The sequence below is a fragment of the Zootoca vivipara genome, chromosome 1 (assembly GCF_965207765.1).
Source record: "Zootoca vivipara chromosome 1, rZooViv2.hap1.1, whole genome shotgun sequence".
Taxonomy (NCBI): Eukaryota; Metazoa; Chordata; class Lepidosauria; order Squamata; family Lacertidae; genus Zootoca; species Zootoca vivipara.
The window spans coordinates 114,282,074-114,305,167 of NC_142582.1; the positions used below are offsets into that span (position 1 = coordinate 114,282,074).

The window sequence follows — 23,094 nt, forward strand, 5'->3', positions numbered from 1 at the left end:
CGACAACCAGTTTGCAAGCAAACCCCCTGTCTGGAAGCACCGGTTGACGGTGTTCATTTCATAAAGCAGAATTTGCAAGAGAGACACAAGAATGTGGTTGGAGACAGGGTGGAATTCAATGTAGTGTTCAGGAGATGGTTCCATCAGTGCAGGCATTTCTGCCTGCCAGAAGGAACAACCTCCCTTCTCCTCCTCTAGCACACAGTTCTGGAGCAGCTCTGGGGGAGCAGAGAGATGGGGGGGAAGCCCCATTGCACTAGTGAGTGTTCTTGCACTGGTTTCCACTAGCCTAATGAATCCGGCCTTCTATCAGCCTCTTGAATCGTCAGTTCAACTTTCCCCTTCCTTTCTTCAGAGAAACCTGGTTTCTAAAAGATGTTCCTTTCTTGCATTTGGATATTGCTGCTGTTTTCAAAGGGGACGGAGATGCCTTATAAACCTGAATATCATTTGGATGCTGGTCCACCAGAGGGTGGTGTTGGACAGGTTTTTGTGAAAGAGACTGTAGGCTGTGACCTGCCTGGATATCTCTTGTCAATGCTGGGCAGTATTAGGTCCCAGCAGGGATGGAATGTTAACCATTAAGCTAAGGAAGATCACCAAGCAAGTGGGCTAGAGCATAATATGGTCCCAATATAGATAATACGCCCATGCTGCTCCCTGCATTGGTTTTCTATAAAATTCCTCATGGTTCAGATGGTGATTGCTGTTAGTAAGAGGACATAAGGAGAATCCTGATGATCAGGCCAAAGGCCTGCCTAGTCCAGCACCCCTGTGGCCAGTCAGGTGCTTGTGGTAAACTCACAAGCAGGACATGAAGGGAACATGCCTCTCCCACTGCTGTTCCCCAGAACTGAGTATTCAGAGGCAAGCTGCTGGTAATCCCAGAGGTAGCTGAAAGCCATCCTAAGAAGACCCTGATGGACCAGGCCAATGAACTCGCTCCCCACCCAGGGTCCCCTGACAACGTCTCTGAAAGCAGAGGGAGAACATAGCTAGCTTGGCTGGCAGTCATTGCTAGCTCTCTCCTCCACAAACTTGCCTAAACCTCTTTTAAAGCCATCCAAGCTGATGGTCATCACTGCCTCCTGTGGGAGTGAGTTCCATAGTTTAACGGTGTGTTGTGTGAAGAAATACTTTCTTTTATCTGTCCTGATTCTTCCAGCATTTGGCTTCATTGCATGTGCATGAGTTCTGGTGTTGTGAGAGAAAGAAGAAAAGATTTTTGTGTGTGTTCTCCTTTCTCTATGTTCCTCCTTAGAGCTCTTGTTTCATTCTTCCTTCCACTTGCTTCTTTTCTCTCCCATGTGGCTCCAGAGTGTATATGGAGCAGGAGCTTTTCCTGTACTTTAATTCTGTAAAAGTGCCACTTGTGTATTGATGGTCTTTTACAGTTAAGGGCTGCACTTGGAATAGCTCTCCCAGGCACATGTACAATGTGTGCATGTGCACTACACATTCGCAGGCACATAGATTCAGTCTGTGAAAGGACACTTGCCAATCATAGCAAGCGCTGATTCATATTTTGTCCGGGCGAGCTAAGCAACGAGCTTTGAGGGGGGGGGGAGAATTGCCTGCAGCAAACTATGAAGTGACAAGTATCAAAGTGACAGTGTCACGGAAGATGACTCCCCGTTCTGACACCATGCAAGAGGCTAAGAAAAATGGCAGCTTGTCTCTTTGGACATTTCCCAGGGGATCATGAGAATGCAGCCTTGAATTTTCATTAACACTCAGCCCCCAATACTGGCTCCTCCTGATCAATAAGCACGCAACCCATTCCTAATTAGACTTGCTTTCCAAGGGCCTGTCTTTCTGGTTAGTGTGCACAGGATTGCCTAAAGCTGGACAAGAATGGGGCGAACCAAATATTGTTGGGACTATAATTCCCATCATCCATTGCCATTGGCTATGTTACCTGGGGCTCATGGGAGCTGGAGTCTAACGGCATCTGGAGTCTAACGGCATCATGATTCTATTTCCTGCTTGGCAGGGGGTTGGACTGGATGGCCCTTGTGGTCTCTTCCAACTCTATGATTCTATGGTGGGCCACAGGATTCCCATATCTGGCCTAAAGCTTTAGTTGGCTGCTCTACTATGGGTTGGGCAGGGAACCTTTTTTCAGCCTGTGGCAGATGGAGCCAGAGGCAAAAGTGGGCAGAGTGCAAAGCTTCCTTTATGCAGGAGACTACATTCTACACACACACTCACAAGCAAGAGTCATGAGCAGAGTTCAAGGACCCATTCTAGCTAAGTAAAAACACTCAAGGAAGGTGCAAAGCAAGGCTGGTGAGGGGTGTGACCTGGCACAGGGGCATAGCATGGGTTAGGGGGTTGCCGGGGCAATTGCCCTGGGTGTCAGCCCTGCAGCACTTTGCAAGGCTGGGATCTGATCAGTTCCCAGCCTCACAAAGCAGCTTGGGGAGGGTGGCATGAGAAAGACGCCTTGGATCCCAGGTTTGCTCTCAAGGGGCTGAGATCGAAGGGCGCAAGGCGTCTTCTCACACCACCCTCCCTAAGCCACTTCACAAGGCTGGGATCTGATCAGATGCCAGCCTCGCAAAGTGCTGCAGGGCCCTGTGCCAATTTTGCGAGGCTGGGATTGTTATAGCCTCTCAAAGCAGCTAGGAGCTGGTGTTGCGTTGGCTGTGCAGTTTGTGCTGGCACATGGTGGGCTTCATTCACCTTCCGTGCCCCACCCCCTGCTAGCTGCAGGAGGAGGAGAGGAATGGACCCTTGCATGTGTGCCCCGGGCACCATAAATACACGCTCCACCACTGGCGTGGGGAGAAGGGGCGTGACCTGGGAAGAGGCCAAAGAGTGAGGAAGAGAGGCCTGGATAGGGTTGCATTTGGGCCCTGGTTCTGAGACTTCCACCCTGTGACCTACCAATTTAAAGCTTGCAGTCATTTTCTTGAATCATTGCCAGTGTTTTCCTTCTTTTTCCTGATGCCTTTGTTGCTATCATTTTCTTAAAAAATGTAATTTTTGTAAATGCTCTAAATTCTAAATGGTGTGTCTTTTTCTAGGTGATGGACTATAATATTAACCTGGGGAAACACCTCCTCCCTTTAGTGGCTCAGGTGTTGAAGTACTGCTCATGCCCTCAGCTCAGACATTACTTCCAGCAACCGCCTCGCTGCTCCCTCTGGTCCCTGAAGCCCCACATTCGGCAGATGTGGCTGAAGGCGCTGCTTGTCATCCTGTATAAGGTAAATGCTTCTGTGTTGCTTGCGTGAGTCTTTCCTACAGCAACCGGCATGGATCCTGGGTAAGTATAGTGGTAAAAGGCAAAGGCGCAATCGAGAGCACGCCTGATATCTGCAGCTCTGTCCCGTGTGGTTTATTTAGCGTGGAACTGTTTTCCGTGGGACTCTCAAATGATGAAAGAAGCACCACTAGTGAACAGCCTCCTAAATGTTTTGAGGCAGTGTGGAAATATTTAAAGTAAGAAGTAAATAAACACCATTGATTTCCATCCACTTGTACAACTGAAATCTGCTTGTGCAACAGGACTTCTGGTGTCTCTCTCTCTCTCCCCCAGCCCCCTACATGCCCCCAAAATCGCAATGCCCCATGGAAGCTGCAGGAGGAGGAGAGGAATGGACCCTTGCTTCTGCTATGTTTGATCTTATCAATTAAACATCACAAGAACCATAAGGCTTTACTCATGGAAATATTGTTGCTCTGCAGGCTGTGGTTTGAGAATGTAGAAGCCTGTGGATGAAAACGGTGTACAAAATAATAATACATGACGAGCTTGGTGGTGTTACAAAAACCACTGGCAGTCAAGGGGACCTGTAAACCAGATTGGAAGTGAGCAGCATACTTGATAAAAGAACTAAAGCGAACTAGACTTTGGTTGAGTCACGTCATTTAATAAGGGCCATTTTATATTGCCAAATAAAGCTAATTTATATATTTTTTTTACAAGATAACTAATGTTTTGGGAAGAGGATAATTTTCAGCTGCTAGCCATGATAGATTCCCCCTCTGTAAGTTGGTTTTGATAAAGCTATGAAGTGAGCTATATTCTGCAGATCTGATCAACAGCTCTGAAATGCATTCTTAGATTCAGCTTCACAAGGAAATTTGTATTTCTAGTCTGTTCAGTGGCTGGTTTTTGGCTACAACATGAGAGTATTCCACACATGATTTTGTGTGCTGTTGTTGTAATATAATGCACTGGGCCTTCTGTTAACTATATCACACGCATCCTTTAATGTTTATAGGTTCCCGTTGACTTTATCTATCATTTTTGTCCTTGGTTTTCTTCTGTTTCAAAACCTTCTCCTTTGCACTTGCACATTGTCTTGTTTAGGTGAGTGGTGTTTTCAATACATTGAAACAAAAAACCAACCTTTTCCATTTTTTCTTGTTTTTGGACAGTATCCTTACAGAGATTGTGACATCAGCAAAATCATGTTGCATCTCATTCATATAACCGTCAACACTCTAAATGCACAGTACCACAGCTGCAAGCCTCACGCCTCAGCAGGCCCTATGTACAGCGACAACAGCAACATAAGCCGCTACAGTGAGAAGGAAAAAGGTATTATATAATATTAAAATGTGATTGTGAAGCCGAGGAAGCTCTGGGTGGCATGGATTAAGGAAGGATGTTTTCTGGCATGTTTAGCCTAGATTGAGAGGCCAGCTGTCCATGGACTGAGTTGGGTCAGCTGAAGGAGGATTTCCTGGCCCTCAAATGCCCTACCAAATTTTAACCATGTGGCTCATGGTTTCAATTGTAAGGAAACACTCTTTTTTTCCAGCCGGAACTCAATTCCGGCACCTCTCAGGTAGGCGCATTGCCATTTGTAAGAGAACAAGAGAGGTGTTCCTGGTGCGTTCCGGCACCTTTCCCTAGAAAAATAGCACTGCTCTTATTTAATACAAATTCCCTGCTGTCCTTCAGGTGTCATACAATAAAAGCAAAAGAGCCCCTTTCTCCCATTCAGCTGAACAGGGTGGAGGAGTGGCTACCTGTGTCCATTATAATGTGTGAAAATCTTACTCTTAAAGCAAAGGGCTCACGATCATGTGAAGAGAGCCTTCTGTAAATATTATTTATATATGCAGGAGTTCCTTACGGACTTTCTAACGAACATCTCGTTTCCCTTTATGCACATCCATAAGCACTTCTGAAAGAGGGTAAAGAATCATAGAAATATCATTGGCTCTCTATCTCACGTTCTTCAGAAATGTTAGTGCTTTCTTTTTAAATGCTGTTTTTATACTTTTGGTTAAAAGTTGCTAGCAAGAAAGAGAAACGGAGCTTGTGAACCAAGGAAGCAATATTAAGTTTAGGCAACCCTTGTCTTTTATTTATTTTTTAACCAATGATCTAATTCCTTTCTTATGTGGACTTGAAAGCCTTGTGTACAAGAAATTAGAAAAACATACTTGTGGGGTTTTCAATCTAATTTACAGGAGGAATGCTTAAGGAGGGGATAGAATTTCAAGCAAGATAAATGACATATGTAACCTTTCAAAGTATGAAACTGAATTAAGCTACTGGTTTACGACTTAGGTGGGTTTCAATTAAGTTTTCCTATGAGTAGGCCCACTGAAATCAAGAAACCTAACTTAGGCTGCATTCCTGAGGCAATTTATTCTATTTGTATTACTTTCCTCTAACTGTTAAGTTCCACATTGAGCTTTCACACAATGTAAAAGCCACTTCTGAAACTGAGTGCTCATTTCTGTGTTCTTTGCTTCCAGAAAAAAAAATGTTTGAAAGGAATATGAAATGGAGTGCTAACCTGTGCTGTATTCCACTATAGCTCTACCATATTCTGCTATAGTTCTGGAAGTGTATGAAAGTTCAAATATACATTGTGTGAAAGTTCAAATATACATTGTGTGAAAGTTCAAATATAATGTGGAAATTCACAGTTTGGGATATATCGCGAAAATGGAATAAACTGCCATAAGAATGCAGCCTTTAGGCATGTTCATTAATTTTAGCGGATTTACTCTGAGTAAAACTTGGCCAAATGCCACTCTTTATTTTACAAGCTGCAATCTGACATTTAATGCAGCAATTAATTTACATTATTTCCTGAAGAGATTTGGAAAGTCGAAAGTTCTTTTTTTTTAAAAAAGGGGAAAAGAACCAGAATTAGGCTTGATACCTCAAGCAGATCTGGTGTCACTTTTAATAAAATCAACAGGAGACTTGCCTCAGAGGCTTTCCTAGGAGGACAAAGTGGAAAAAGAGTAAAAATAGATTTTGGCCTGCAGCAGTACCTTCTCTTACATGGCCTGTGTGCTTGCTGTATAATTCTTGTCTTTAAGGAAGGAAAAATAAAAGAACATCTGTCACTAACTGAATTCACACATTCAGGAGATGCTATGGACCCTTTCTAGGCTAGGTGTTACACTATCTGAATTTAATGGAACCTTGATCAACCGGTTTTTTTAAAACAACAACAACAACATCATGATTTTGGAGTGAGGAATGTGTTGTTCTCCAGATGTTGTTGGTTCTCATCATCCCCAGTCAGCATGGACAATGGTCAGGGAAGATGGGAGTAAGATCACCAACATCTGGAGGGCCACAAGTTCTGCTTTTCTGCTAGACCTTTAGCAGTCTGGAGGGAAGCTGGCTGCAACAGATAGTGCACCTGAACTGAGTGAAACACCCATCAGTTCTTCTGTTCTAGCTTCAGAGGGCAGTGGTCCATTGGTTGCATTTTTCCCACCTGAGTTTGCTGGAACAGGGGTTAGATGAAGCTCCTTTTTACCTTGTCAGAACACCCATCCATTTAGTCCATTGACTGACAGCTGCTTGGGTCACTTTGCACCGTACCATGACTAGAAACTGTGACACTGTCCAGAATGCAAGTGGCTACCCAGCTTGCTTGGACAGTGGTCCAAAAACTGAAATACAGATACATTTGTTAGTTTCAGGTATTGGTATCCAAGAAGGCCTTTATATCAAAGGGAAGCGGTAGTCCTCTTAGTACCAGGACTACGACCTTGAAATGGAATTTCAGATTTCCCCCCTCAAACTTCCACCAAAGATAGGCCAAAGGAAACCAAAACTGGTATCTGAAGAAGTGTGCATGCACACAAAAGCTCATACCAAAATATAAACTTAGTTGGTCTTTAAGGTGCTACTGAAGGAATTTTTTTATTTTGCTTCGACTCAGACCAACACGGCTACCTACCTGTAACCAAAACTTGTTGTTTTGGGATGTTATACAACAGAGAGTTGGCACTTCTGACTATGCTAACTCCATCAGCTTTCGTAATGACCACAAGGGACTTCTCCTTCCCAAACTGCTCTAGGAAGCAGATGGCCCTCCCATCACATATTAATTCTCAACTCACCATAGTGTTGGATACTTGCTGTGTGCTCAGTGAAATACTGCTGTGATAGAACTTACATTGTTTGCCATTATTTGACCTTTATTTTAAAAAACAAACTGAAATAGAAGATCAGTGCATGCTTTTGCTGAGAAGTTTTGATTGCCAAACTGTTTCACGTGCGATATGTTGACTTTTGCTGTGGAATTAATGCTTGTATTTCTCCCTCCAGCGGAGGAAGACAGCGTCTTTGATGAGTCTGACATTCATGATACACCCACTGGAAACGGCAATAAAGAGTCTCAAACTTTCTTTGCGAGGCTGAAAAGAATTGGGGGCAGCAAAATGGTGAAATACCAGCCAGTTGAGATGAATGCTCAGAGAAGTAAGTCATAAAAAAAGAGAGCGACTAATTTAAAATGTAACCCAACATCTTTTATGCTATACGTTTTTCTTTTTAATACCTTTTAAAAATGGTGTTAATCAAACAGACATGCGTACCAGACAACACATCGTATGCAACATGGTGAGCACAAAGAAGGATTGTGGATCTCCGAAAATAGATCATGAGGACTCCAAGGGAGCATGGGGAAATGTGTGCCATCGAATTATAGAGTGGTTTTGTAGTTTGATGCAGGAAAGCTAGAGATTCATATAGGACAGGCATCCCCAAGCTTCGGCCCTCCAGATGTTTTGGACTACAATTTCCATCTTCCCCGACCACTAGGGATCATGGGAGTTGTAGGCCAAAACATCTGGAGGGCCACAGTTTGGGGGTGCCTGATATAGGAGATCCCCAACAGGTAGCTCTACAATCTCTGCTTGAAGATCTCCAATGATGATGAGCTAGTCAAGGGAACTGGCTCTATTGTTAAACTGCACCTTGCACTGTTAAACTTTTGCAACTCATTAGATCTTGTCCAGCCCTACTGGGCAACAAAGATCAAGTCTTTGACCAGTGGTGAGAAAACAGGATAGTATTGGCTCTGGAAACACAGTTGAGGAATGGCTGGAAGTGGTGGTGTCACAGGGTGGCTGGCGGCTACTCTAGAGTAACGACTCCGACAAGTTGCCTTTTCATGCTTTTATTATGTGCAGACTATTTACAGTGCAGAAGCTGTACAAGGTACATGTTCTCAGTCTGGGTCAGTACCCCGGAATGGGGATTCCCGCATCTTTTTCCAGCAAAGTAGTCTGGGGATCCCCAATCTCCACCCTCTTTTCTTCAGGCGCAGCTCCGGAACAGGAGGGAGGGGTCTCCTAGCCGCGCTTTCCTGCTTCCCCTTTTCCCTCTCCCTTCCTTCCTCTCCCTGTCAGCGCAGGGGCTCTGTGACCCTGCCAGAGCCCTGCGTGCTACTTCCTGTTTCCCTGCTGGACTCATCTACTTCCCCGCTCCCGCTTGTGCTCGGAGAGGAGCTGGTGGTCACGATGGGAGGGGGCAGTCTATAACTCCTGTCCCTCACATCCGGGTATTTTTTTTAGCTAGGAGAAGGGAGCATTAGAAGAACCTGGCTGCTGGAGCAGGTCAAAGTCCCATCTAGCCCAGCATCCCGTTTTCACAGTGGCCAACCAGTGAAACCAGTGCTTGAAAGCAGGACCTCAGTGTATCAGCATTCTCCCCCCTTCTGATTCCAGCAATAGGTATTCAGAGACATGGAGGTAGAACATAGCCATCATGGCTAGTGGAACACATTGCCTAACAAGGTGTTGGGCTGTCCTTTGCTGGTGGTATTTAAGCTGCTGCTGCAGCTATAATTGTACCCTACTCATCGGGCTGGGTTCCCCAGCCATGGAGGCGCAGGTTAATTCTGTGTCCAGGGCAGCTGTCTATCAGCTCCATCTGGTACGCAAGCTGAGACCCTACCTGCCTGCAGACTGTCTTGCCAGAGTGGTGCATGCTCTAGTTATCTCCCGCTTGGACTACTGCAATGTGCTCTACATGGGGCTACCTTTGAAGGTGACCCGGAAACGGCAATTAATCCAGAATGCGGCAGCTAGACTGGTGACTGGGAGCGGCCGCCGAGACCACATAACACCAGTCCTAAGAGACCTACATTGGCTCCCAGTACGTTTCTGAGCACAATTCAAAATGTTGGTGCTGACCTTTAAAGCCCTAAATGGCCTCAGTCCAGTATACCTGAAGGAGCGTCTCCACCCCCATCATTCTGCCCAGCCACTGAGGTCCAGCACCGAGGGCCTTCTGGCGGTTCCCTCGTTGCGAGAAGCCAAGTTGCAGGGAACTAGGCAGTTGCAGGGAACTAGGCCTTCTCGGTAGTGGCGCCCGCCCTCTGGAACGCTCTCCCATCAGATGTCAAAGAGAAAAACAGCTACCAGATTTTTAGAAGACATCTGAAGGCAGCCCTGTTTAGAGAGGCTTTTAATTTTTAATTGATTCTTTTATTCTTCTGTTGGAAGCTGCCCAGAGTGGCTGGGGAAACCCAGCCAGATGGGCAGGGTATAAATAAATAAATAAATAAGTAAATAAATATATATTATTTTGGGTGGCTTCTAGCATATACAAAAACATAATAAAACATTATACATTAAGAACAACCCTATCTGCCTGGTTCCTTGTAACCTCACTTCTCACTGTGAGGGAACTGCCAGGAGGCCCTTGGAGCTGGGTGTTCATTTTGTATTTGCAGACGCTGCACTTAAGCAGGGGGTTGACTAGATGACATTCAAGGTGCCGTAACAGTCTTTCAAGTATTTGAGAGTGCTGTTCTGTCCTGTCTTGTCCTTGTCAGTTTTCCCCCGTTTGGATGCTCCATACAATGCTCATCGGGGTGCTATTGACCTTGCGTTTACACTTGACGCTATTAGCTGTTATGGGTGTGCAACTACTGGATTGAGGAGAAAGGAAGGCAAGGCACCACTGACTCTCCAGATGTAGGTGGACCACATCTCCCATCATCCCTGATCATTGGTCATGCTGGCTGGGGCAGATGAGAGTTGGAGTCCAACAACATCTGAAGGGCAATTCTAATTTATTCAGCCCTATGTATTTCAGTTTCAGAGCTTCATCAAACAAAGCGCTCAAGTAGTTGCTTAGCCTGCCCGATCATTTTGTAACAGAACATGTGGTTTTACAGTGCTTCTGGTGAAAACTGTAATTGAAACCTGTTGGCTGAATCAGTCATAAATGTATTGCACCTTAGAAGTTCTCTCTTGTTCATACAGCTGGATTGGAGCCAGATTCAGTCGAAAGCTCACTATTGATTTTCTTTCTTTCAGTACCAAATTTTTCTAAATGTACTGTTTCTTAATTGATTTTAAAAATATCTTCCCATGTTTTATGAAAGTGACTCTAGAAAACCTCATTTTGGGCCAGTCTTGAGCCAGCACTGTGTTATCACAGAGTCATAGGATTGTAGAGTTGGGAGGGACCCCATGGGTCATCTAGTCCAACCCACTGCAATGCAGGAATCTCAGCTATGGCATCCATGAGAGATGACCATCCAACATCTGCTTAGAAACCTCCAAGGAAGGAGAGTCCACAACCTCCTGAGGGAGACTGTTCCATTGTCAAACGGCTCTTACTGCCAGAAAGTTTTTGCTGTGTCTTGTGTGGAACTAATTTTGCATGCCTCTAATTTAATTTTGAAATCAACACCAGGATTTGCATCTAAAATGCGATAGTGCCTAATGATGGGAATACTGCAAGGGGGGAATGGTGCAAGGGGGGAATGGTGCAAGGGGGGAATGGTGGAAATGCCAGTGACTAGCATGGTACTAGCTCTTTCCCCCTGTTTCAACCAGGTGAAATAGAACTTGCTGAATATAGAGAAACAGGAGTATTGCAAGACAACATTCTGCGCTGTGTGAGAGAAGAAAGCATTCAGAAGAAGAAACTGCGCTCACTAAAACAAAAATCGCTTGACATAGGAAATGCAGACTCCCTCTTGTTTACATTGGACGAACACCGCCGGAAGTCGTGCATAGACCACTGCGACTTAGAGAAGCCTCCCGCCACTTCTGCAGCACTGAGGCAGAACGAGTACGGGCAGCCGCGGCAAAATTCCTCCACCAAGACAGAAGATGGAGACGGAGGGGAGAAGGAGAACCCGCCTGCTGTCCCAGAAAGAACCCTAGCAAGGCGGAGGCCTATCATACCAGAAGTCAGGTTAAACTGCATGGAGCCATACGAAGTGAAAGTGGATTCCCCAGCCAAATGCTCTCCTCCAAAGGAGGACTTGGACCTTATAGACCTCTCCTCTGATTCAACTTCAGGACCTGAAAAGCAGTCGGTGGTCTCCAATTCAGACAGCGACTCGTTGGTCTTTGAACCGCTCCCTCCTCTCAGGATAGTGGAAAGCGACGAGGAAGATGGTGACTTCCCAAGCCAGCGGAATGACAGCATCTCCGGCAAGATGGCTCCCTCATCTCCATCAAGTCCCACCAGCCTCTCTGTGCTCAGCCTCAGCGCGACCCCTCTTGTGCAGTTCAGTGTTGAAGATTGCTCCAAAGATGTGCTCCCTTCTGTATCAAGCCATATCGTGTCATTCGCAGAAGAGGAAGCCACCTCTGTTCCTCTGGAAGGTCAGAAAGATGTTGAACAGCTAGCTAAGCCAGAAGAAGTCCACGAGGCACCCCCCGGCAGCCCCCTCACGCTGAAGCAGAAACGAGATATGCTGCAGAAGTCCTTTGCCCTTCCAGAGATGTCCATTGACGATAACTTTGATTTATGCATAGAGGAGATTAAGCCGATTGGGCCCAGTTCAAGTGGCAAAAGCGTCTTCATCAAGGCTCCTGAGGACTCTGAGGTCCAAACGGAAAGTGATAAGCCAGACACCGGTGCAGAATCTGATACGGAGCAAAGCACAGAACAAAAGCAGGAGGAGGAAGCCGAAGAGTCGGAATTTAAGATCCAGATTGTTCCAAGGCAGAGGAAGCAGAGGAAGATTGCAGTGAGCGCCATCCAGAGAGAGTACCTTGACATTACCTTCAACATCTTAGACAAGCTGGGGGAGCAGAAAGAGTCAGGTAAGCAGAAGCTGTGGGTCAACCCACCTGGAAAATATGTATGTTCTTTTCCTGCTACTGTGTTAGAGGAAAGAGAGAATTTCTTACATTGCTCTTCCCAGCGGTAATGGGGTGAATTTGCAATTGGGGGAATTTGAAGTAAGAGCTCCCCCACTATGAAAGGCCTCATCTCAATTTGAGCCAGGCTCAGACCCCCTCGAATCTGAGTATAGCTCACAATGGGCTTTCCCCCCTGGTACTAGCCAGTTCCCCATCAACCATTTCCCTCACCTCTTTCCTAAAGATTCCCCCTTACATTAGAGAAGGAGAAGGTGATAACTGGCAGGAGAGGTGGAGGCACATGACACACACACACACACACACACACACACACACACGTCCTGTCCCAGTTTCCCTAGGTTCTGTCACCATTGTGAATCAAGCCAGCACCACTCTGATTAGCGTTGCCTGTTCCTCTGCAGAGTCACACCCTCACTTACACTAGCAGGAGGGTCCCTCTAGCACAGCATTCCCCAAGGTGGCCGATACCGTCACTGGGGGGCACTGGAACAATCCAGGGTGGGGGTGGTAGTAGCCTCGGGTGCAAATGGGGGGGCGTTGAATAAAAATAAGGGGGCGGTGGAGGCATAAAGGAATCGGAGAAGAGAAGAAAAAAATGAAGAAAAAATATTTGTACGTGTTTCATCTGTTGTGAACACTTACCACCAGGCGGTAGGCCAAATAAGTTTGGGAACCTCGGCTCCACCATAATGGACCTTTCCCCTTTCTCCTCCCCCCTCATGCGCCTCCATGCACTCCAAAGCAGCTCTGTGGAGTTGGGAGAACTTCCAGGACAGCATGTGCAGGGAGAGGCGATAGTTCTGTCTGGCGAGCAGAAAAGAGGGTGAGAATTCCGGAGCTGGGGTGCCCCTTTAGAGAAGACCCTGTTCTGGTTTCCGACCAATTGGATCTCTTTTAAAGGTGCTACAACCGCAATGGCCTCTCAACCATATTTCAGCTCATGGGCATACTGTAATATTGGGAGAGGCATCTTGAAACAGGTGCAATTTGCACCCTTCTATTACGCCCCTTTTAGGACATCTCTGCCAATGACGGGGTGGAAGATAGGTCCTTGTGCAGAAGTTTCCGTGAGTCGGGTGCATTTATCGTCCTCCTAGACGTGAACGTCAAGTGCTCACATAAAGTAAAGTACTTCAGGATGTTTTCCTAATGCACAAATCTCATTTCAAAAGTCATTTGTAATAAGTGGGAGCCCTTCTGTCAAAGTGTCTCATTTATTCCAAACCATCACTTGTAGAGCCAAGTGGTGTATTGGGGCGAAGTGGGGGTGGGGGAAATTAGACTGAGAAAGGGCGGTTGATTAACAAGCGTTCCCTGGGTTTTTTTGAAGGCCAAAAAGAGAATCTGAGCTTCAAGCGCTGTTTCTCTTTGCAGATGCTTCAGCTAAAGTCCTTTCAACCCTCGAAATGCCAAGGGAGTCAGCCTCTGCACCGACACTTGAAGCAGGTGTACCAGAGATGAGTAGCCATTCTTCCATGTCAAGTAAGCTTCCCCCTGGCTTTGAGGAGAGGAACTCTGTTACAGCACTTGAGAGCTTCTTCGTACGGTTTTGCCATCTGGTGCATCACCTTACTACACTAATTTACATTTGACTGGTCCTTTATGTGCACGGTGTGCAGGCCAGGCTGATTAATTGACTCCGTGAGAATGGGAGTGGTTTTGGCAGTCTGTAAGAGCAAGGCAAGGGACCCAGGTGGCGCTGTGGGCTAAACCACTGAGCCTAGGGCTTGCTGATCAGAAGGTCGGCGGTTCAAATCCCTGTGATGGGGTGAGCTCCCGTTGCTTGGACCCAGCTCCTGCCCACCTAGCAGTTCGAAAGCACGTCAAAGTGCAAGTAGATAAATAGGTACCGCTACAGTGGGAAGGTAAACAGTGTTCCGTGAGCTGCTCTGGTTTGCCAGAAGCGGCTTTGTCATGCTGACCACATGACCTGGAAGCTATACGCCGGCACCCTCAGCCAATAATGCGAGATGAGCGCGCAACCCCAGTCGGTCACGACTGGACCTAATGGTCAGGGGTCCCTTTACCTTTTTAAGGCTACAAGAGGATAATTGTAGATGGTGGGAAGGTAAACGACGTTTCCGTGTGCTGCTCTGGTTTGCCAGAAGCGGCTTAGTCATGCTGGCCACATGACCTGGAAGCTATACACCGGCTCCCTCGGCCAATAATGCGAGATGAGCGCGAAACCCCAGTCGGTCACGACTGGACCTAATGGTCAGGGGTCCCTTTACCTTTACCTTTTAAGAGCAAGGCATACTAGAAGGGAATGGATAAATCAGTTTCAGTTCCCTGTTTTTCCAATCATAAGTTCCCCATATTTCCACATTGGTTAGCTTTTTCTTTTATAAAGTCCTCATGAAAATTCATCAGCATACACACTTTTTTTTTTTGCAAGCATTTCCCCCTAATGCATTGTGTTTGCTGTTTATGGCATGGCGTGTGGCAATCAGCAGAGCATCAGGGATTGTCAAGGCAAGCATGGATGGGCCATTCCATATATCAGGTGATCCAACTTTTTTACTTTTTGTCATCCAATTTTCTTAATATTTTGTACGCTTGTTGAATTCTAAAATTTTAATTTTTTATCTCATCCTTTTGTGAGTTATAAGGGTTTGGAATTTCAAAAAATTGACAATTTTGACCTGCACAAAAACATTAAAAGCTCAGTGTTTGGGTAAAGTATAAATAATGGAAAAATAAATGTTTTCAGACCCATTTCATATGCAAGGTTTTTTTCTCCATAATTTTGTTTGATGTTCATTTTGTTGTAATGTTCATGAAATGAAGTACTAACAAGAATTCTTTCAAAGTATTAATTCTATCATGCAATAGCAAGCTATCACTTCAAACACTTTTTTAAAAGAAGAGCCTGACTAGCTTTTCAGATACAACTTTCTAAAGAAATGCCTGAAGTAACTGATATTACAGTTTGAAGTCTTGTTTATTCTGTTATATTTTACTCCAAGAAGACCCATTTATCCTAAATAGAACCCAATAAGACATTTAAAGTAAATCCATCATGTGACATGTGACATATCATATTAAGGCCCATGAAGTTCTGAAGAGATTGGTGTTTTTAGTTTTGACGTGTCTCAATTATGGGCTGAGCTTTTAAGGTTTTAGTGTAGTCTGGCAAGGCCAAAATTTTCAATTTTTAAAAAATTTCAAACCCTCATAACTCATAACAAACAGGATGGGATAAAAAAATTAAAATTTTAGATTTAAACTTAGTTTTGATCATTCAACAAACATACAAAATATTAAGAAAATTGGATGACATGGTTGGATCACTTGATATGGAATGACTCGAATGATTGTCGGGCATTGCAGATGCACCATGCATGTTTCTTTGCAATCACTGACGATTAGCTATGCAGGGGAAGATTGGTCACCTAACATCATTGTGACATCCGGTGATTGACAGCTGGGCACACCTGTCAAACGCAGCCCTCAAGGGGGGGGGAGAGATAAGGATCTGGTGGGATCCAGTTTCCCTCTCTTGTCATAACTGAGGCAATTTTAATCTGGTTTATTGGTTGACTTTTGTATGTTTTAAAGTAGGCTTGTATTTTTTTTTATAATGATTTTACTGCTTTATCTTTTGTAAACCGCTTTGAGGTTCTTTACAGCCAAACAGTGAATAAATTGTATGAAATAAATAAACCACTGTTCCAAGTTTTCTGGGCCATGCATGGCCACTTTAAAATGGCTCCACGGTGGAAAGAGAATGCCAGATTAATTTTATAAAGCCACTGATAACGCGGACATGTATAGAATATTATGTGAGAAAACTCATATAGTCAGAAACATGCATATTGTGCTGTATTGGCCCACCTGCACCTCAAATATTAGAGAATCCTTTCATCCCCCCCTCCCATTACAAGAATAACCACTCCAATATTAATAGTCAAAGCTGTCCTTGAGACATCAGATGAGTAACTCCCAGAAACCGAAATCAAGTGTTCTGATAATGAATAATATGCCGCAGAGAAGCTTTAATTTCCATTATAAAAGCAAAGGAGCAATTTCAAAACAGCCAATTTCCTATGTTTTCAACTCTCATCTGCACCCCAAGCAATAATGTCTGCTCTGAAATTTTAATTGCTGTTCTTTCATTGGGAAATTCAGTGTTTGATAAACTGATAAGGCTTTCATTTTAAACCATCGCACTGGAGATGATGGAAGTTATGTTGTTCCCAACTGGATGTGAAAGACTTCTTTCTGCAGGAAACTTCCCTTTTAAAAGCACATAATCAAATCCTATTATATCAAATGGAACCAGAATTTGCATCAATTCCAGCAGGTCAGACAGGATGTTGTCTGGGGTATTGAAAGAAGCGAAATGTGCACAAGGGCATCCGAGGGCAACACTCTGAACTGAAATACTTTTGAAATGGGTTCAGTCTGACATTCGCCAGCAGATGACATGGACCAGTACTAATGCTTGCTTTGGATCCAAAAACCAAATCCTTCCAAACAAAACCACACAATCTCTTCAAATTTTACTTTCATTAGGGCTCCAGGTAAATCCTAGATTCCGAACCCAATCAGGCTGATTTGGTTTGACCTGGGATTCATCAAGGCTGCAACTACACAACTATAAAAATGCTCTGGGAAAAAAAAGTTTTAAAGCTCACAATGCGAAATTTAATAGAGTTCCGATTTCAGCTCTACAGCGCCATATGGTGTCACAGCATTATAACGCATTTATAACGTTTTATTTTCACTAATGTAGCAGAGTCCCCAGAGTGAGTTGACTCTGGGGGCCAGGTTTCGGAACATGTTCACAGTTTCTTACATTCTTCTGTTTTTAAAAAATGTTTTTTTTTAATGTTCTTCTGGATCAGACCAAAAACCTAACTAGCGTCCTGTTTTCACATCTCAGCAGCCAACCTGATTCCTATGGGGAGATCAGAAGGAGGGCATGAGTACAGTAGCACTCTTCCACCCAAGATCCTCAGAAACTGTTATTCAGAGACATACTGCTTCCCGTATTGGAGGGAAAACATAGCCATCATGGCTGGTAGCCACTGGTGGCCATTTATAGCCTTCTCTTTGCTGGATTTGTCTATAAGCCAAACACCTCCCTTTCCACATGGAACACTGAATGGTGAGAATCATAGAATCATAGAGTTGGAAGAGACCACAAGGGCCATCCAGTCCAACCCCCTGCCAAGCAGGAAACACTACCGGGGTATCAAAGCATTCCTGACAGATGGCTGTCAAGCCTCCGCTTAAAGACCTCCAAAGAAGGAGACGCCACCACACTCCTTGGCAGCAAATTCCAGTGTCGGACAGCTCTTACTGTCAGGAAGTTCTTCCTAATGTTTAGGTGGAATCTTCTTTCTTGTAGCTTAAATCCATTGCTCCGTGTCCACTTCTCTGGAGCAGCAGAAAACAACCTTTCACCCTCTTCTATATGACATCCTGTTATATATTTGAACATGGCTATCATATCACCCCTTAACCTTCTCTTCTCCAGGCTAAACATACCCAGCTCCCTAAGCCGTTCCTCATAAGGCATCTTTTCCAGGCCTTTGACCATTTTGGTTGCCCTCCTCTGGACATGTTCCAGCTTCTCAGTATCCTTCTAGAACTGTGGTGCCCAGAACTGGACACAGTACTCCAGGTGAGGTCTGACCAGAGCAGAATACAGTGGTACTATTACTTCCCTTGATCTAGATGCTATACTCCTATTGATGCAGCCCAGAATTGCATTGGCTGCTGCATCACACTGTTGACTCATGTCAAGTTTGTGGTCTACCAAGACTCCTAGATCCTTTTCACATGTACTGCTCTCAAGCCAGGTGTCACCCATCCTGTATTTGTGCCTTTCATATCCCCCCCCCCAGTGTAGTACTTTCCATTTCTCCCTGTTAAACACACACAAAAATCTCACTGGATCCAGCGATCAGTTTCTTCAAATATTCCCGAAGGACTGTCTTGCAAAAGATGGAGTAGACTTGTTTTCTTTAAAAATAAAATAAAATCCAATTTTTCACTTTACAATGTTTCTGCAACAAAAATTAAATCTAAAACATCAAAATTTTCTTCGACTTCCCTCCCCTCTTCTCTGTAGTTCCTTATTCTATGTCTCAATCTTTACTGCATAAGCAGTTCCAGAAATCATATTTAAACATGTATTTCAACTCAGTGAACTCATTTCGGAATGTATTTTATCCTAAAATAGGTATTCTTTTATTTTTTAGCCAAGGACTGTATTGTAGAAAACAGAGGAGTGCAAAAAGTCGAAGGATGGTTACATCCTGAACTATGTGTTAGTAGGGGAGGATGTGGGTTAGATCAGTTTAAAATATGTGCCCAGTGAAAACCTCCTCCATCCTGAAGCTCTTCCATTTCTGACTTGCAGCTCAGTTCCGACAAATGAAGAGGGGATCTCTGGGAGCTCTCACTATGAACCAGCTAATGAAGAGGCAGCTGGAACACCAGTCTAGTGCCCCTCATAATATCAGCACATGGGACACTGGTAAGTATTTCCACCCTCCATCCCTGTGTCCCTCTGTGCCTCTCTTTCCCCTTTCCTTTCTCTTCCATCGTTCTGGTCCCATAGGCTAATCAGTGGCTGCGTATGCTTGCTGTGTTGAATTGCTGGTGTTGTAGAATCTTCCACTGCATAGCTCAGTTGGCTAGAGCACAGTGCTGATAACTCCAAGGTTGCGGGTTCGATCCCCATATGGGACAGCTGATTATTCCTGCATTGCAGGGCATTGGACTAGGTGATTCTCTTGTTGTTGTTGTTTAGTCGTTTAGTCGTGTCCGACTCTTCGTGACCCCATGGACCATAGCACGCCAGGCACTCCTGTCTTGCACTGCCTCCCGCAATTTGGTCAAACTCATGTTCGTAGCTTCGAGAACACTGTCCAACCATCTTGTCCTCTGTCGTCCCCTTCTCCTAGTGCCCTCAATCTTTCCCAACATCAGGGTCTTTTCCAAGGATTCTTCTCTTCTCATGAGGTGGCCAAAGTATTGGAGCCTCAGCTTCACGATCTGTCCTTCCAGGGAGCACTCAGGGCTGATTTCCTTAAGAATGGATAGGTTTGATCTTCTTGCAGTCCATGGGACTCTCAAGAGTCTCCTCCAGCACCATAATTCAAAAGCATCAATTCTTCGGCGATCAGCCTTCTTTATGGTCCAGCTCTCACTTCCATACATCACTACTGGGAAAACCATAGCTTTAACTATACGGACCTTTGTCGGCAAGGTGATGTCTCTGCTTTTTAAGATGCTATCTAGGTTTGTCATTGCTTTTCTCCCAAGAAGCAGGCGTCTTTTAATTTTGTGACTGCTGTCACCATCTGCAGTGATCAAGGAGCCCAAGAAGGTAAAATCTCTCACTGCCTCCATTTCTTCCCCTGGGTTGTTTGTTTGCCTTTAGAAATGTGCAGGATCTTTTTCATGGAGCTCTTACCCCCATGCCTAGTTTGGTCCTTGGAAATGAAAAGCCAGGTGATTCTCTTGAAACGCTACAATTCTATGATTCTATGGAAAGAAGCCTGGCTTAAAACCAAGTCAACGGAAAGACTATGATCTTGTTGATAGGGAAGCCACTGTTTTTCTTCTGTGAAATCTCCAACACCACAGATCTAACACCAGTTTGATCTAAACTGAGGATGTGCATGGCTGGATCGATGGACACTGAAGAACCTGCTTTTGCTTTCATATATCTCTGCTTCTATATTCGGCAGGGGCAGCCCTCGCTTTAGGCAGAATGAGGCAACCATAGATGATGAGGCACAGTAGCCTGCAAGTCTTCCACCTCAGCTTCCTAGCTATTCCTCTCTGCTTTTAAATGGCCTGTCCTTGTCCCCCTAACCTGGCCTGCTGTTGCAGGTGTGGTCAAGAATGCTATCTTGACACCAGTGTTGAATTAAGATTAATCTGACAGTTCAGTCAGTTTCTATACGTGGAGTGGCAAGGAGATGTGATCCTATTCTTTAAACCACTGAGCCTCTTGGACTTGCTGATCAGAAGGTTGGCAGTTTGAATCCGTAAGACGGTGTGAGCTACCATTGGTCTGTCCCAGTTTCTGCCAACCTAGCAGCTTGAAAGCACACCAGTGCAAGTAGATAAATAGGTACCACTGCGGCGGGAAGGTAAATGGCATTTCTGTGCGCTCTGGTTTCCATCACAGTGTTCTGTTGTACCAGAAGCGGTTTAGTCATGCTGGCCACATGACCCAGAAAGCTGTCTGTGGACAAACGCCGGCTCCCTTGGCCTGAAAGTGAGATGAGCGCCACAACCCCATAGTCTCCTTTGACTGGACTTAACCGTCCAGGGGTCCTTTACCTTACCTACTATCAACTGCCAAATTCCTTGGGCCCGTCCTGATTTCAGACCTCTCTCTTGATGACCACTGGTGAAACTAGGCATGGTGTATGAGATCCTGCTAATTAGAACAAATAGGACCATGTGTGTGTGTGTGTGTGTGTGTGGTCACTCTTATACCACTTTAACACTCGCAGAGAATCCTGGGAACCGTTGTTTGTTAAGAATGCTGATGTTAAAGACCTAACATTCCCGGCATCCTTAACAAGCTGCAGTTCTCAGGAATCTCTGGACCAGGCATCCCCAAACTTCGGCCCTCCAGATGTTTTGGACTACAATTCCCATCTTCCCTGACCACTGGTCCTGTTAGCTAGGGATCATGGGAGTTGTAGGCCAAAACATGTGAAGGGCCGCAGTTTGGGGATGTTAAAGCAGGATAAATGTGTGCTAAGTACATGGTGTGGGTGTGTCTTCTGTGTGGATGTGAAAGAGAGAAAGATTTGGATCAGCCCACAATGCTGGGGGAGGCGAGTTAACCCTTTCCCCGCTGCATAACTTTCTTGATGAAAATCATCCCCCAGAGCTACTATTTCCTTGTCCAGGAAAACAACACCACTTTGTCCCTCTCCCATTTTGCTGGGTTGTTTGTTTGCCTTTAGAAATGTGCAGGATCTTTTTCATGGAGCTCTTACCCCCATGCCTAGTTTGGTCCTTGGAAATGAAAAGCCAAGTACTCAGAGAAGTATTCCTCAAGGATTTTACTTGTGTGCACTAGCAAAAGCTATTTCCTTGGGGCAAGAGACATTCACCTCTTCTTCCTCACTTGGTTGAGCTTCCCCATTGGTTTCATAGTAGCTCAATTTATTCCCACACAGGAGGCAGCTATGCTACTTACAACCAACGAGTCATTAAAGTAGAACATGGTTCCCTACAGGAGGGGTAGGGGAACCTGTGACCCGCCAGCCATTGCTGGACTACAACTCCCATCATCCTCGGTCACTGACCATGCTAGCTGGGGCTGATGGGAGTTGGAGTCCAACAGCATCTGAAGAGCAGCAAGTTCCTCACCCCATATTGGGTCAGGCTGGGCCGCTAGTTCATACAAATTGTGGCCGTTTTTATAATCAAGACTTCTGTCCTCATACTTCCCTTATCGTCGTTTAAAAACAAAACGAAGACGGTTTTCAGTGTCTGTCTGTTAACGTATCTTTGCTAACCACACTAAACATTTATTAAGCCTTTGGCTCTCTTTCCCACCCCTCCATAATTCTGTAGAATCCTCCAGGATGTCCCAGTTGGCTGATGATTTTACAGAATGATAGATCCTGGCAAATTACAGAGACCAGATGCTTCACTGCAGTTATCTTCCAAAATTATGCATTTGGGGAACTTCTGCAATGAAGCAGGAAATGCTAGGAGAATTCCCAAGATAGAAAGCAAGGGACATGTTTCTGTCACAAGATTAGTTGATGCACATGGATCAGAAATGGCTGTTTAATTCAGAATCGGTTTAGTTTTCTGTTCCTTCTTGGACACCTGTGGTCCTGAGATCAGCATTGTTTCAGATAACTCACCCTGGGATTGGACTAAAGATTCCTGTTCATGAACAGTCCCAGATTTACCAGATTAATTTTTCTGCTGTCTTGTTTGCTATATCATACAGTCCCATTTCTGCTGTTAGAGCCTGTAGTGTGCCTATGATGTCACTGCCCTCACTGCCCACTCTTCCCCCACCCTTCCCACCGTCCCTGAAGAGTTAGCATTTCTGGCAATATGGGAGCTGCACTTGAGGAGCTGCACAGGATATTCTTGTAAAGAAGCTGGTAAAATGCGGGCTAGACAAAGCTACCATTCAGTGGATTTGTAACTGGCTGACTGACCGAACCCAAAGGGTGCTCATCAATGGCTCATCCTCATCCTGGACAGTAGTGACTAGTGGGGTGCCACAGGGTTCTGTCTTGAGCCCAGTCTTATTCAACATCTTCATCAATGACTTGGATGATGGGAGGGGTGGCTAATACCCCAGAGGACAGGATCGCACTTAAAAATGACCTTAACAGATTGGACAACTGGGCCAAAGCAAACAAGATGAATTTTAACAGGGAGAAATGTAAAGTACTACACTTGGGCAAAAAATAATAATGAAAGGCACAAATACAGGATGGGAGACACCTGGCTTGAGAGCAGTACATGTGAAAAGGATCTAGGAGTCTTGGTAGACCACAAACTTGACATGAGTCAGCAGTGTGATGCAGCAGCTAAAAAAGCCAATGCAATTCTGGGCTGCATCAATAGGAGTATAGCATCTAGATCAAGGGAAGTAATAGTACCACTGTATTCTGCTCTGGTCAGACCTCACCTGGAGTACTGTGTCCAGTTCTGGGCACCACAGTTCAAGAAGGATACTGATAAGCTGGAACGTGTCCAGAAGAGGGCAACCAAAATGGTCAA

The 23,094-nt window shown here is 45.0% G+C and overlaps 1 protein-coding gene across 6 annotated transcripts in view; it reads left to right on the forward strand.

The window, feature by feature from the left end:
- UNC79 (unc-79 subunit of NALCN channel complex) overlaps positions 1–23,094 on the forward strand; it is a 155,601-nt gene that overhangs the window by 91,544 nt on the left and 40,963 nt on the right. For 5 of the 6 annotated variants that reach the window (XM_035106977.3, XM_035106932.3, XM_088672873.1 and 2 more), the window contains exons 29-34: positions 3,030–3,212; positions 4,390–4,552; positions 7,547–7,699; positions 11,074–12,297; positions 13,732–13,839; positions 18,728–18,844. In XM_035106977.3, the coding sequence (XP_034962868.2) occupies positions 3,030–3,212; positions 4,390–4,552; positions 7,547–7,699; positions 11,074–12,297; positions 13,732–13,839; positions 18,728–18,844 (1,948 nt within the window). The remainder of the gene's footprint in view (positions 1–3,029; positions 3,213–4,389; positions 4,553–7,546; positions 7,700–11,073; positions 12,298–13,731; positions 13,840–18,727; positions 18,845–23,094) is intronic. The other variant, XM_035106960.3, reaches the window with a different exon arrangement.